The sequence below is a fragment of the Lytechinus pictus genome, chromosome 16, assembly GCF_037042905.1.
Source record: "Lytechinus pictus isolate F3 Inbred chromosome 16, Lp3.0, whole genome shotgun sequence".
In the NCBI taxonomy this organism is placed as follows: domain Eukaryota; kingdom Metazoa; phylum Echinodermata; class Echinoidea; order Temnopleuroida; family Toxopneustidae; genus Lytechinus; species Lytechinus pictus.
This window is the reverse complement of record NC_087260.1, coordinates 25634915-25648165: the sequence shown is the minus strand read 5'-3', so window position 1 is coordinate 25648165 and position 13251 is coordinate 25634915. Positions and strand designations below refer to the sequence as shown.

Here is a 13251-nt window from a genome sequence, read left to right as displayed (position 1 = left end):
TCTTAATTATTCTTCTGTCTGCACCCCCTCTCCTTTATATTTCTTCTTTTTAGATCTCTCAATCTCTTTCTTGAATTATCTTTGTTATTCATTGTTATATGTGCAATAACTGCCTAACGATTACTACACATAACTTCCCACGATATCCCATGATGAGAGTCATTGATACAAACCATATCATTCCACAATTCTGTAATAGGCTTGTGATATTAATCATTTATCTTCCTTCATCATCACAAAGCTAATTTAGGCTGGGCATCATTTTCTATCTTTACACCCTTTGTTTTTCTTTTCTTTTGTTTTATTAATTACAACAGTCAAAATCCCTTCATTTCACCGTGGAGGGAAAAGGAAAGAATTTGCTGTGAAATATTTGTTTGGTGTTTTTTTTTCAGCATACCTTGAAATCTTCCATGATGTTATTACTAGTGGGCAGCTTGTTTTGAAATGACTGTCCATTTTGATGATGATAGGTGATTCCCCTCTGGTGATGTCTTCTTGTAATGAAGGATGTCGGTCATGATGCAATCTCAGACCAGTGCCCTGTGACACAACACTAAGCAATCGATCTTAGGATTGATCTTTGCTATTGATTGACTGTAATCACCAATGCTTTGAATGGTGAAAACTGGTCCGATGATCAATTGCGAAGCTGTGTGCAATAGGCCCACATCAATGCATATGAATCATCATACTTGTTGGTGCAATTATTGCACAATCAGTTACTCATAATATCAAACATGCATGTCTGTTCAAGAAACCATCATTCAAACTCTGAGTGGGTCTGTGTATAAGGATGTAGTCTGCTGTGCAAACCCTTCACTCGAGTTTAGGATCTGAATGTGCAGCCTACTGCCTACTCATGCCTTGTGTACTGAAGGCCCTCTCGCCCTGTATTGGAACAGCAAGTCTTGTTAGTTGTATGTTGTGCTAGTCTTTGCGTGGAGACACACTTGTTGATCAAAATTCCAATCAGGGTCTCTGCCTGCAGACTAATAAGGATGTGTAAATGACACTTTGTCTTTGAAATGTGAGTATGAAATGGGCTTGTTGCAAGAAATTTAGAAGTTGAATTGCCACTTTGTCTATGCTCACTTCGTCTGTAATACTTTATTTGTTCTCATTCCAAATGGTCTAATCCTACAACCTGTTAACCATTTGGTCTAATAAATTACCATTTAGCCCAGTTACCATTTCGTCTAATTCCCATATAGGTCATATCCATTTATCAACTTGGTCTAAAACCATTTAGTCTATTTGACAATTAGACCAAATTGAAAGTAGACTCAAATGTGGTATTGGACTGAGAAGTAGACCAGGACCCCATAACACAAAGCTTAGCGATGAATAGCAATTATGAAAGAACACTTCTGATTGGTTCCTGGTCAGTATTTTGTGCCATTCCAAATGGTCTAATCCTACAACCTGTTAACCATTTGGTCTAATAAATTACCATTTAGCCCAGTTACCATTTCGTCTAATTCCCATATAGGTCATATCCATTTATCAACTTGGTCTTAAACCATTTAGTCTATTTGACAATTAGACCAAATGGGCTTAGCTCATGTGGAATATCTGAGAAGAATAAGAGAATTTAAATTGTGACGATGGGCTACACATTGGGTGATTTCAAGTTCAGTGTTGACCTTTTGGTGTTGGTGTTAGGTCAATTTTCACAAGATTATAACACCAAACATAAAATGAAGATGGTCCCGAAGAGTCACTCATGAGTGGTAGAGATGTCAATAATGTGATCTGGGGCCCGTAACACAAAACTTAGCAATGATCGTAGAACATTTTTCTACGATTGATTGCATAGACTACAGTGTACGATCAATCGTAAAAATCAAGCGTAAATCAATCGCTAACCTTTGTGTTACAGGACCCTGGATCAGTTTTACAAACTCTGAATTAGTTTTAGAGCTAGGGGATGCAATCCAAATTTCAACACCAAGACAAACACCGGACTTGAAATCACCCATTGATCTTGATACATTTAGATTGATGTAAGCTTGCTTCTTTTAATGTTATGTCACCAGATTAAACAAAAATTTATCAAAAACAATTTCACAAATAGCCTATGATAATATTGAATTTATGATATCTAGTATTATGTTTCCTTTTGTATAGTTTTTTTTATTTGTTCTTCGTCTTTGTCATTTTCTTTTTATTCTTCATCTCCTCATCATCCTTTTGTTTTCTTTCTTTTCTTTTTTTTATTCCTTGCCTCCTCTTTTCCCTCAATCCTTTTCTTTCCTCTCATCTTCTGAAGGGGGGGAGTCTTTTCTCTCAGGAAAGAGTCTTTAGAAACAAAAAAATGTTTCCTTTTATGGAGTCATCAAAATACATTGTACAGTACCTAAATCTTAATAAAACATGAAACGCAAGAACAAAAAAGGCCATATTCTAGGTCACTATCTAGGCATTCAGAAACCTGAGTCATTATTTCCTTTTCGCTTAGAATATCCATTTCCGAAAGAATAAAATATTGGGAATATTCTGTCTAGTTATCAGTATTGTGACATAATCATCAAACCACTGGTAGAACGTGCAGCTATGTCATTTTTATCAGTGAAGTTTCCTGTCACGCGAGGAAGTACTATGGAAATAGGAAGTAAGCTTGTAGCAAGTAGGAAAGTAATTCGGAAGTATAGAGAGAAGAGGCCTCGTTACTACCCATTGTGACTGAAATATAACTTTAAAAATGGCATTCTGGGAAGATCATCATGGATTTAACACAAAAGAATATTGTGGGGAATCCCACTTGGAAAAAAATGTATCAAATTTGATGCTAGGATTGTTTCCTGAAGTTTTTATTTTCCTTTCATTTTTCCACCGGTAATCGTTTTAGAACCATATTAGGTTTCCCATGTTGGGTCTTTTATAATTTTTAATGATTTTGTTGGTTCTGGTTATACTTCATGAGTTTTGATATAACTTACATTTTTCAAGTAGCATTTTCCATCATTTATTATTAAAAAATGTTAGAACTGTACTACTACTACTACTACTGCTGCTGCTGCTGCTGCTGCTACTACTACTAGTACTGCTACTACCACCACTACTTTCTACTGTTACTACTACTATTACTACTACTACTACTACTACTGCTGCTGCTCCTGCTGCTACTTCAAATTCTTCTTTTTCTTTCTCTTTTTCTCCTCTTCTTTCTCAGGCAAGGTCAATGGGATAACCCAGCCTGAGCCATAACTAAAACTTCTATTAAATGGGACCTTCTGCTTTTGCTCTTACATTAAAAATAAGAAATTACATTTTGCAGGGCCCTCAGGAAGATCAGCTTGTAATTGAACTGGTTGATAGCTCATACCAAATAACATCCCATCTCTTCTAGATACTTTATATTTGATACATAATGTATGAACCATGCTCAGGAAAGTACAAGAGAAAAGAAAAAAAAGGGGAGGACAAAGAAAATAGATAAATAGGAGTTATAAATCAAAGAAACTGGTAACATTTAAGAGAAACTTACGCGCTAGCTCGGGATAGAGCTGCATGGAAAGAAGTTTCTTTTCCACAGGGTTGAGAGGAGTTGGAATAACTTATATTACCCTCCTATTGCCAGCTCCGTATAAGAACAATCACACACGTGTGAGCTATTTTGTTTTTCAGTTAACAAGCAATAAGTTGAATGATGCATTAACAACATGTAAAAAGCATCATTTCTGTGATAACTTGTGATATATATTGATCAGTTTCCATATTAAAATACCTTTTAGACAGTGTTCTAGCTAGACCCATTTTAGTGGTGGTTGCTATATTTCACAGCATTACAAAGTCTTTCAGGCTGAGTTTAGTGGTCTTAAAGCTAAAGGTGAATCAACATCAATGTAAAACAATCTGACATTAGCAAATCATTGAAAATAAACTACTAAAATAAAATAATATAATAATGTTCAATGTAAATTATGTAAACAAAACAAGATTAAACATGGAAATGAATGCAAGTGCAATTCCTCTTTGCAAGGAGTTGGTTTTGAAACACTTTTTATTTGAAATTAGTGGTGGACGGAAGCAGCATTTTTCATGATGAGTGGTGGTCAGAAATCTGTGCCGGTTGGGCGTGACCACTGCTGTCCACTGTAGCTATAACTCTGTTCATAGATATTAAACTTCTTAATCCATTTCTTCCTGCATAGCCGCTATGCTGCTCTCAAGATTTTTTATCAGACATTTCTATGTAAATATTTCATGAAATTATTTCTTCAAAGTCAGGATGTAATGAATCAAATACCTTTCACAAATTAATATAATTCTTAATCCATATCTTCCTGTAAATCCATTTATATAGCAATACTCTTGCAAGACTTTTTATCAGACATTAATTTCTCTGTGAAGGTTTCATGAAATTATTTCTTCAAAGCCAGCTAGGTCAGCCTTTTTAATCGATCGATGAAAACAGGACAGTCATAAATCGGTCAAATTCTATGAATGGTGTTGAGGAGGTGTGTCATGTATTTTTTATTTCACTCCCAGTCACCGCACTTCCTTCGAGCTTTATGTCCTATGATATCCTGTCCATTTCATTTTGGGAATGAGTTGTCAAAATGCTGGGTAATATTTTGTTTGTGTTGGGATTGTTTTTCTTTTGGTTTAATAGGTGCTAGGATGGGGATGGTAGTGATGATGAATATAAATAATGTTAAAGGGGACTTTACCTTTTGTGCTTCCTCCCTGGAAAATTATGGTAAAAGCTTTGTTATAAAGCTTGTCTTCCTACACTCAGATGACAGATTTGTTTTTGATGTGCTAAGCATAACACAACCTACAAGGCAAGCAGTGTTTGTTTTTGAGATACTCGATCTCAAATTTTATTTATTCTTTTGAGAGGAAAAACATTTGACCCATCAAGAGTTATTTTTATTTGTAAGTTCCAATCTATTTGATCAATAAGGAGTGACGTGGCTTCAAGAATTATTCACTATTTATTCGTTATCTTCAGTTTTCCTTTTTTAATGGAATATTTTATTTCTTTAATTCATCATTGAACTGATTCAATCATTTTTTTTTCATCTTTTTTTTTCTTCAAGAAATGGGGGTAGATTTATATACTTTTTAAAATATTCTTGTTACAGTCAGTGTATTGTGGTGTACTTTTCAATATCTTCTGTTTGATAGATAATTTGCCTTCAGTTTTATTGAATTCTTCTACAGTTAGATGGCAATGGATCACCTTTATTGATTTTATATACTTTTTTTTCTTTTGGAGACTAATTTACCTTTCTCCTTTTCTCTGTGTTTTCAGGTATAATTGTTCAAGATATATACTCCAATATGCATCCTAAACTGAAGAACTTCATGCGAACAGAAGCGATGGAATGTGAGATTGCAACGAGCCAAACAGCCACACCTGATGCTGCTGGTGCCATAGAGAATGCATCAGGACCACAGGAGATGGCAGCAACAGTTGCTGCAACACCCAGTGATCCTGGAGCAATCAAGGCAAGGCTTGCTGAAGAGACACCATGTCCACTCCAAGGTACTGAAGCCGAGGAGACGCAGGAAGCAGTTCCGAAGCTGAGACGGAGCAGGAACTCCAAGAAGGGCTCTGAGGATCAAGGTGATGAGGATTATGATACAGATGATGAGCTCCAGTGGTGCAGCAAGGGCATCGCTGTGTTCCTGTCACCAGAAGATGAGAACGAGAAGAAAGGAGAGGCGGACGAAGGTGACAGCATGGAGGTTGATCTATCAAGAAGGTTGGAGACCTTGTCCTCATCTGAACAAGAAAAGAGTAAGTCTATGCTGGCTTGCTTTAAACCAAAGCCAAAATGCTCCTCTCCAAGCCAGCTCTATCCTTGCGGTGCAGCAACGGATGAAGGTAGCCGGATACCGCTTACATCAGGTGTGCCTTCCATGATATCCCTATCAGCGGTTAAACCATCAATCCCTGTTACACTTACTTCAAAACCAGTCTCTCCCCCATCTATCCCTCACACATACACACCAGCTAATGATATCGATATGGATACAGGTGAATCTACAGCTATGGCAGGGGACACAGAAGAGGACCAACTAAAAAAGTGCAGACAGTTTGTTAAGTTGGAGTTGCCAGAAAGCAAGAAGGACTGTCATGTTGGTTTGGTTGGGAATGCTTCTATGTATGCACATTACCCTTTTACTCTAATGGATAACTTGCCACTCATCGTTAAGACTGAGCCCAGCACTTCCCCTTCGTTGGCAACACACTTGCAGAACACTGCCCTTACAGGACACTCATTCATCTCACGTGCATCTGGTCAGAGCAATGGTTTGTATGATTTGCATAGCCCCATTGCTAATCTACCACCAATGCCACTAGGAGATTTCATGAGGATGAGTTTAAATCAACATGTTCTATCACTTCATGGACAAAGACCACACTCTCTCTTCCAGAAACCAAAGACAAAGGTACAGTCCGTCGGCACCACAGCCAAAATGTTCACGTGCCCGCAGTGCGGCGCCACCTTCAAACACCGTCATCATGTGGTTCGTCATATGAGAGCTCACACAGGGGAGAAGCCATTCCGATGCGAGGAGTGCGGCGCCATGTTTGCCCGTAAATGTATCCTGACCAATCACATCCGAACGCATACGGGCGAGAAGCCGTACGTCTGCGGGGAATGCGGCGATGCGTTCAGTCGGAAGCATCATCTTGTGATCCACAGACGGACGCACACCGGGGAAAAGCCGTACGTGTGCCCTTTCTGCCCGACGGCCTTCGCCCGCTCGCACCATCTCAACCGACATCTGAAGACTCACTATATGCCAGAGGGCCATCTGAACAGGAGTCCACTACATCCTGACCAAGCCATCAACCTGCCAGAACATGTCGGAGCTGTCGCTGTCGACTTGAGCATCCCAAGAAGTTAAAAGCCGACCCTCAACTCAGGTTCTTGAAACAGTCACTGACTGACAGCATCCTTATTGTGACAAGAAGATATGATCAAATCATAGAAATTAAAATTACTCTCACTTCATATACTGATGGGAATAATTTTTGTTTCTAAATTGTGCTTTCCCACTGCTTACTGATCCTTTTTTTCAAAATGCACTAGGTTCAATGTTTGCATGAGTCTTTTGTATGGATTAGAAGTCAATGTTAAAACCTACGCAAAGGTGCTCTTTTCCATTCTTATATTGGGATCCTTAGGGTTGTTTACCACATAAATGTGTTATGGGACATGGTAAAGCGGCAGTGGGAAAGTACCTGTCTATTCTTGCATTCCATATAATCGGATGTAATATATCGAGTTTCCACTGCCAAGGAATTTCACATTCACTGCCTTCTAAATATAGGTGTAACCATATGCTAGTAAATTTTCAACTTCTTTTCTTAATTCTCCATTTTGCTTGAAATAAATTGCACCACAAGAGCGTTTTTTCATGCTAGTAAAATTTTTCAAAAGCTTAACATTTTATTCACTATTGAATTTACTCTTGGATGTACATGTAAAATGGAATGCAAGTTTAGACAATTATTGCCAGTGTTCGTATCTATATGTAAAAATATTTGAAGTAATTTATTTTTATTTATTTGAATGGAACAGAGTTTATTTATACAGTTTATGACTTATCATATTGATTTTATTAAGGTCAATGGAAAAATAACTGGTCTTAATGTATTGTTAAATGATGCATTCAGCCAATAAGACGGAACATTAGAAATTCATGTTTCAATGACTATGTGCAATGAATATAAATTATTTGTTTAAATGAGTTATTTCAGAATATGGGGGTTCAGACATCAAGACTATTGTATGCTCATCTCACCTCTCTTTGTAGGGAAATGAGTAGGATGGGGAGTGTACTTTAGTCTTTGATTCTAGACACCTTTCTTTCTTTAAATGTGCAGGAAAGTTAAAAGTTTACAAGATACTGTACTTTCTAAAAAAATGTAAAAAATTGAATGAAATATGGCATTTGAAATGTCATTTAAATAGTAAAGATATGAGGTGATAATATTGCTTTTTACATTATTCATGAAACAAATTTCATTTGAAACTAGAAGTGATTGATACGGTGAAATGTTATGAAGTGGGCATTATTACATTGCATTTTGCAAATATGGGTCGAGAATCAGTTCTAAATAGAGTATGGTATACGGGATCTAAATCAGTCCTCTTTCGTATTCAAAATCCTTGTATAATCTCAAGATTTACAACTGGATATTTGAGTGAAGAGAGAATAATCATTGATGTTACTGCGAAATTTTATTAAGATAGGTATGTGGATAAAAGTTTATTTTAGACCAGGGTGGCGCCAGGTTTTTGTTTCAATAAAGGTGTCAAGACCTGAAAAAAAAAAATTTCAATTGAACAATAGGGGTAGAAGAGTTGCATTGCCCAACCCTCTCTTTTTTACTCTTCGTTTCCTTTTTTTCCTCTTCTTTTTTTTCCTTCTTTATATCCACTACTTCACAAATTATAGGGGGCAAATTATAGCGGTCTTCTGTGGCGCAGCTCCTGATTGTAGAGACATGATTAAGATTGTGAAAACTTTTTTTCTTAAGAATGAAACTATACGTGTAAATCCTTTCCTTTGGCATTATCAATAACAAATTTGAGTACTTTTCTCCATCCATTAGATATGAATTAATTAATTTATTGATTTCCTTTGGTATTTTTTGTTATTAAAAAGTAAACATTACTTGTAGTAGTACTGTAGTAGTACTTGAAGAAATGTCTGTTTGAATACTCAAGGAGTGTGTATCTCAATTGTAATCATGTTTTTGTGTGTACACTGTAATATGTCTTTCGTGTTAAACTTGCCTTTGAAATATTTACAGAGAGATATAATGATATATTGAAATAGTGTTATATTTATTGTCAAAGACATATAGTGTGTTTCATTATTATCTAAAACGTTTGTAATTTTGTATAGTTGTCTTGTCGTGTCTTATTGTGTCTGCTGATTTTCATTAGGGTTGGGTACCCAGCGAGCACACTTATTAGAATTTTTCAAAACGTTCTTTTAAGGCCAATCCATGTTTTTGAAACGTTCTTTTAAGGGTACTTATGTATTTGTCTTCAATGAACTTTTTTTTTTTGTAACATACATATTTAGTTTGGACTTGTATGGTTTAAAAAATAATGTGTTCAAAGTATCCTATTGAAATATAATACATCGGAAACCTTCAAAATTTCAACATTCTAAATACGTGTTGACTTAATGTCCAATAACAAAGTTGGAAAGTTTTCAGAACATTCAGAAAAAGTCCTATTAGTCTATTACAGAAATCAACCAGTTCGAGGGTGTGCTTAATATTATTGATAACATAGAATTGGATGTGTTCAGACTAGTATGCATGTGTTGTCGTTTTGTAAGGATATAGTACAAGACTCCATGGGCATGGAGTTAAATAAGAAACAGATTATGCATGGCATTTTGATTTTTTTTAGTCACCTATATTTTGTTGTTGTTTTTTGTTATTTATTTTTCCATCCCCCCCCCCCCTTTCAAGCGAGTCCATGGACATGTTATTGGAATAAGACGTTGCTGAAAAATCAACAGAGTAAAGTTTTCAAAATCATGCAACATTTCTTTTTAAACTATCCAACTCTTCAGGGGAGGCTTCTATGGTCAAAGAATTGTGTTTAAAGGCGACCGCACACCTTACGACTGGTCGGCGACTCGATTTCAGAATAAAATGTAGTAGAATTTGATGCTAATATTGAGACTTGGAATATCTTACTGTGTAATGTTCTAAATCATCATACGAATACCTATGTTCAAATCTGTGACTATGCTATCATCCTCCTTAGAATAAAAAAAATCTAGTCGTAATGACGTCATAGCAGTCGTACGATTGACTACGATTTGAAACTAATTTGGCCTTTACTCAAAAATAAAAGCTTGCAATCTTTCAAAATGGTTATATTAGTATTCTTTCAATTGATTTCAACCTCAAATAAAATGATATGTTCCATTCACATTTTCAGAAAATAAGCAAAATGCGATTTGTTCCAAAATCGGATCGCGAACAGTCGTAAGGTGTGCGGTGGCCTTTATGAAACTTTGATAAATAATAGTCATTTGGGAGGAGTGTGTCATAAAACATAAGTTATGTACAACTTTACAAACGACTGGTGATCCTTTCTTGTAGTAAATGATATACACCAAATTTTCATTGATGTTGATTTAGCTTCTAAGAAAGGGTCACTAGTCATTCGTAGTTTTTCGTAACTTACGAGCAGCTTGATGAATCACCCACCTGACTGAATGGACAATTCTGATTGGTTGAAAATTACGCTACTTTTTGGATTCAATTGCAAATATCCCTTCAATGGGGCCAAGACATTATGTTCGCAACATGTTTCAAAATGTTAAAAAAACATCTTCCTATTCATTACTGTCTGCAGATTGTCACTCTATCTTTAAATCCTTCTTGACGGTATAAGAAGGGTGTGGTGTATAATCCTATGCAAAGATATCTGATATTCCAGTACTTAGCACCTTTTTCTTCGTGGTTACAAAGGTGGCAGTGTTACTGTGTATCATTTCTCCTTATATTCTAAGCCCTGTTTCTTAAAGAGTTAAGTGTGAGTTTAATGTGACTTAAGTGTAACTTAAAATTATCATCAATGCCAATATGCGCACATGATATTAATAATGTCTCCGCTGAAAATGCAGTATTATGCCGTGTTTGAGTATATCCTAACCAATAATGGTAATATGTGGCAAACTGCAAGCAAATGGAGTGCCGTGGTGTACAGATGGGGGGCTAGGGGCACTTGCTCCCCCCAAAAAAAATCACAACCATGAAAAAAAAGAAAGGAAAGAGAGAAGGGTGAAATATGATATCTAAAAAATATTATGTCAAAATTTGTCACAACATTGGATGTTTGTTATAAAATTATCAAAGTTCTTAATCGCAAATTGTTATAAAGTTTGGCCGATACACCACATCTAGACCCCTTAAAATGTTTGTCTCATCACAGCCTTCATGCATATTCTGAATAAGATGTTGGGTTTTAAAACACAAGCAAATAAAAAAGACCCCCCCCCCCCCGAAAGCATGCATAGTCTTGTATTGAAGTAATCTCTCACAGAATAGATATGACCTTGTAAAAGCCCATGGAGTCCTGTTATTGAGAAACAGTGCTATATTTAATGAATCCCTCATTTATAGGTGGAGAAAGATGAATATGTATGTAATTAAGTTATTCATATTTATGAGAGATTTCATCTGAGAAGTGTATACACAAAGCATGTTAGGTAGCAAAGGTGAGCATGCAGTATTTGATTCAGAAATATTAGGTATAAATTTATGGAAATATGAAGGATGTGTACCCTATAAAGGAAATAAATTATCATTATTTCTTAGGAATACCTTAGTATATTTCCTTAAAATGAAATACTGCATATTATGTTACAATAAGAGCTTATTTGTTAGGTTTTGGGGTTGTTTTTTTATCCATGTAAAAAATGATATTTTTCCCCTTCAAGTTTTATATTTCCTATATATTTCTACACTCAAGTCTGTGGGATAAAGATTTCTTTTATGCTATTCCAGCTGAGCAGTGATCACAATCTTTACTAAATTCAAAGAAATAGATGGGTAAAGTCCACGTTTTTTTCCTGCTGGTGTTTTGTGGTCAGTCCAGAGTGGGTAACAGGAACAAATACAGGGGCCCGTTGCAGAAAGAGTTGCGTTTAAACGCAAGTCAAAAAATCAATCGCAAGTCCCAAATGCGCGCTGTTGATTGGTTGAAAATCAAGTTGCGAATGATTTTTAGAGTTGCGATTGATTACAACTCTTTCTGCAACGGGCCCCAGATCCTGTTGACAGTTGTGAGAATTGGTCAGTATGGTATCTTTGATGTGTCATCGTGGTTAGAAAATACTTAGAACCGTCCTTCCTTAATCTGAGGTGTATACCTTGAAATATTTTAAAATGTAATCCGTTGTAGCAACATTTTAATGAAAAGTTGCCAATCTAGAGTGTGTACTGATTAGCTTCAGTTTATGATCGTATAGAGTCAACTAGCCAAAGAATATCAACTCCTTAATTTAGAAATGTTTACAACAGATTTTTATATTATAGTCAGAGAAGTTTTATACATGTACATGAAAGGAACATCATTCTGAATGATGTTATACTATCATCAAGAAATTATATAGGATGTTTGGGTATGACTGGCAAGATTTTCATAGTGTATACCATGTATTTCATGTTGCCTTATGCGTATGTATGAATTATTTGTTGAGATGATTTATTTTTCTACACAGCCAGTGGTCTTTGTACACAAGAAGCAGAGCTCTTAGTGAAATAATGAATATTTAAAATTATTTTCAAGATATGTTGTGAAATGTGTCTTTCTCTCTGCTCTGCAGTACATGGATGAGATGAATTTTGGTGTTTATTGTCATGACGATGGTAAAGGTGATTCTGCTGATTGTGATGATGGTCATGAAGATATGTCAGATTGAAGATTTGAATTATTTGTTTAAGAGAGCGCGATAAACTGGTGGTGACTGAATTATGTGAAAGTAGCGATAGTGATGACGACTACAGCGGAGGCAGTGGCAGCTATGATTGATGATGATAATGATCATTGGTGGTGGTGGTGATGATGATGACGACGACGACGATGATTCATCATCATTGATGGTGGTGGTGTAGGTGATGGTGATGATCATTGGTGATGGTTGTGGTGGTGGGGTGGTTGCCATAGTGCTAGAAGCCATGAAAAGTATATAGGAATACAAGTTTGAGCTGATTAATGGATGTAGAGAGGTTACATCAGAAACCACATTTGTAAATTTAGCCCCAATAACATCATCAGTAAATAACAAGTACAGAACACTGATAACTAGGCTTCTGCTGAACTTTGCTGGAACAAGGAATGGACAAATCCACATTGAATTTCAGACAGTGATCTCAAAGAAGTACACAATTTTCATAAATTCAAGATTCATATGCTTTGGTCTTCAAATTGGCAACAATGATTAATTTTCTACTCATTTTTATACTTTGAAAAAAAAAACATGAATAAACAAGTTATACAGTATAACAAAGGTTAAACTTGTTGATAGAAGCAGAATCGAAACAAAAATTTGCCATATCTCATTTTTTAATAGCATGTTAGCTGTATTCATTGTGTTGCCAATTTAGAGTGTGTACTGATTACATAGCGGGAGACACTTTCGATACAGCCTGATTTCCTTGCAATATAAATAAATTTGTTATCATCTGAAGGGGAATTCCACATCATTTATAATTCTGTTCTGATTTTATGTCGATCGTTATCT

The 13251-nt window shown here is 35.9% G+C and overlaps 1 protein-coding gene across 1 annotated transcript; it reads left to right on the top strand.

The window, feature by feature from the left end:
- The first annotated feature begins 788 nt into the window (after positions 1–788).
- Positions 789–8541, top strand: LOC129279372 (uncharacterized). Its single transcript, XM_064111157.1, has 2 exons — positions 789–1030; positions 5264–8541. The coding sequence occupies exon 2, from the start codon at positions 5293–5295 to the stop codon at positions 6868–6870; it is 1578 nt and encodes a 525-aa protein (XP_063967227.1). The 5' UTR covers positions 789–1030; positions 5264–5292; the 3' UTR covers positions 6871–8541.
- Positions 8542–13251: the final 4710 nt, after the last annotated feature.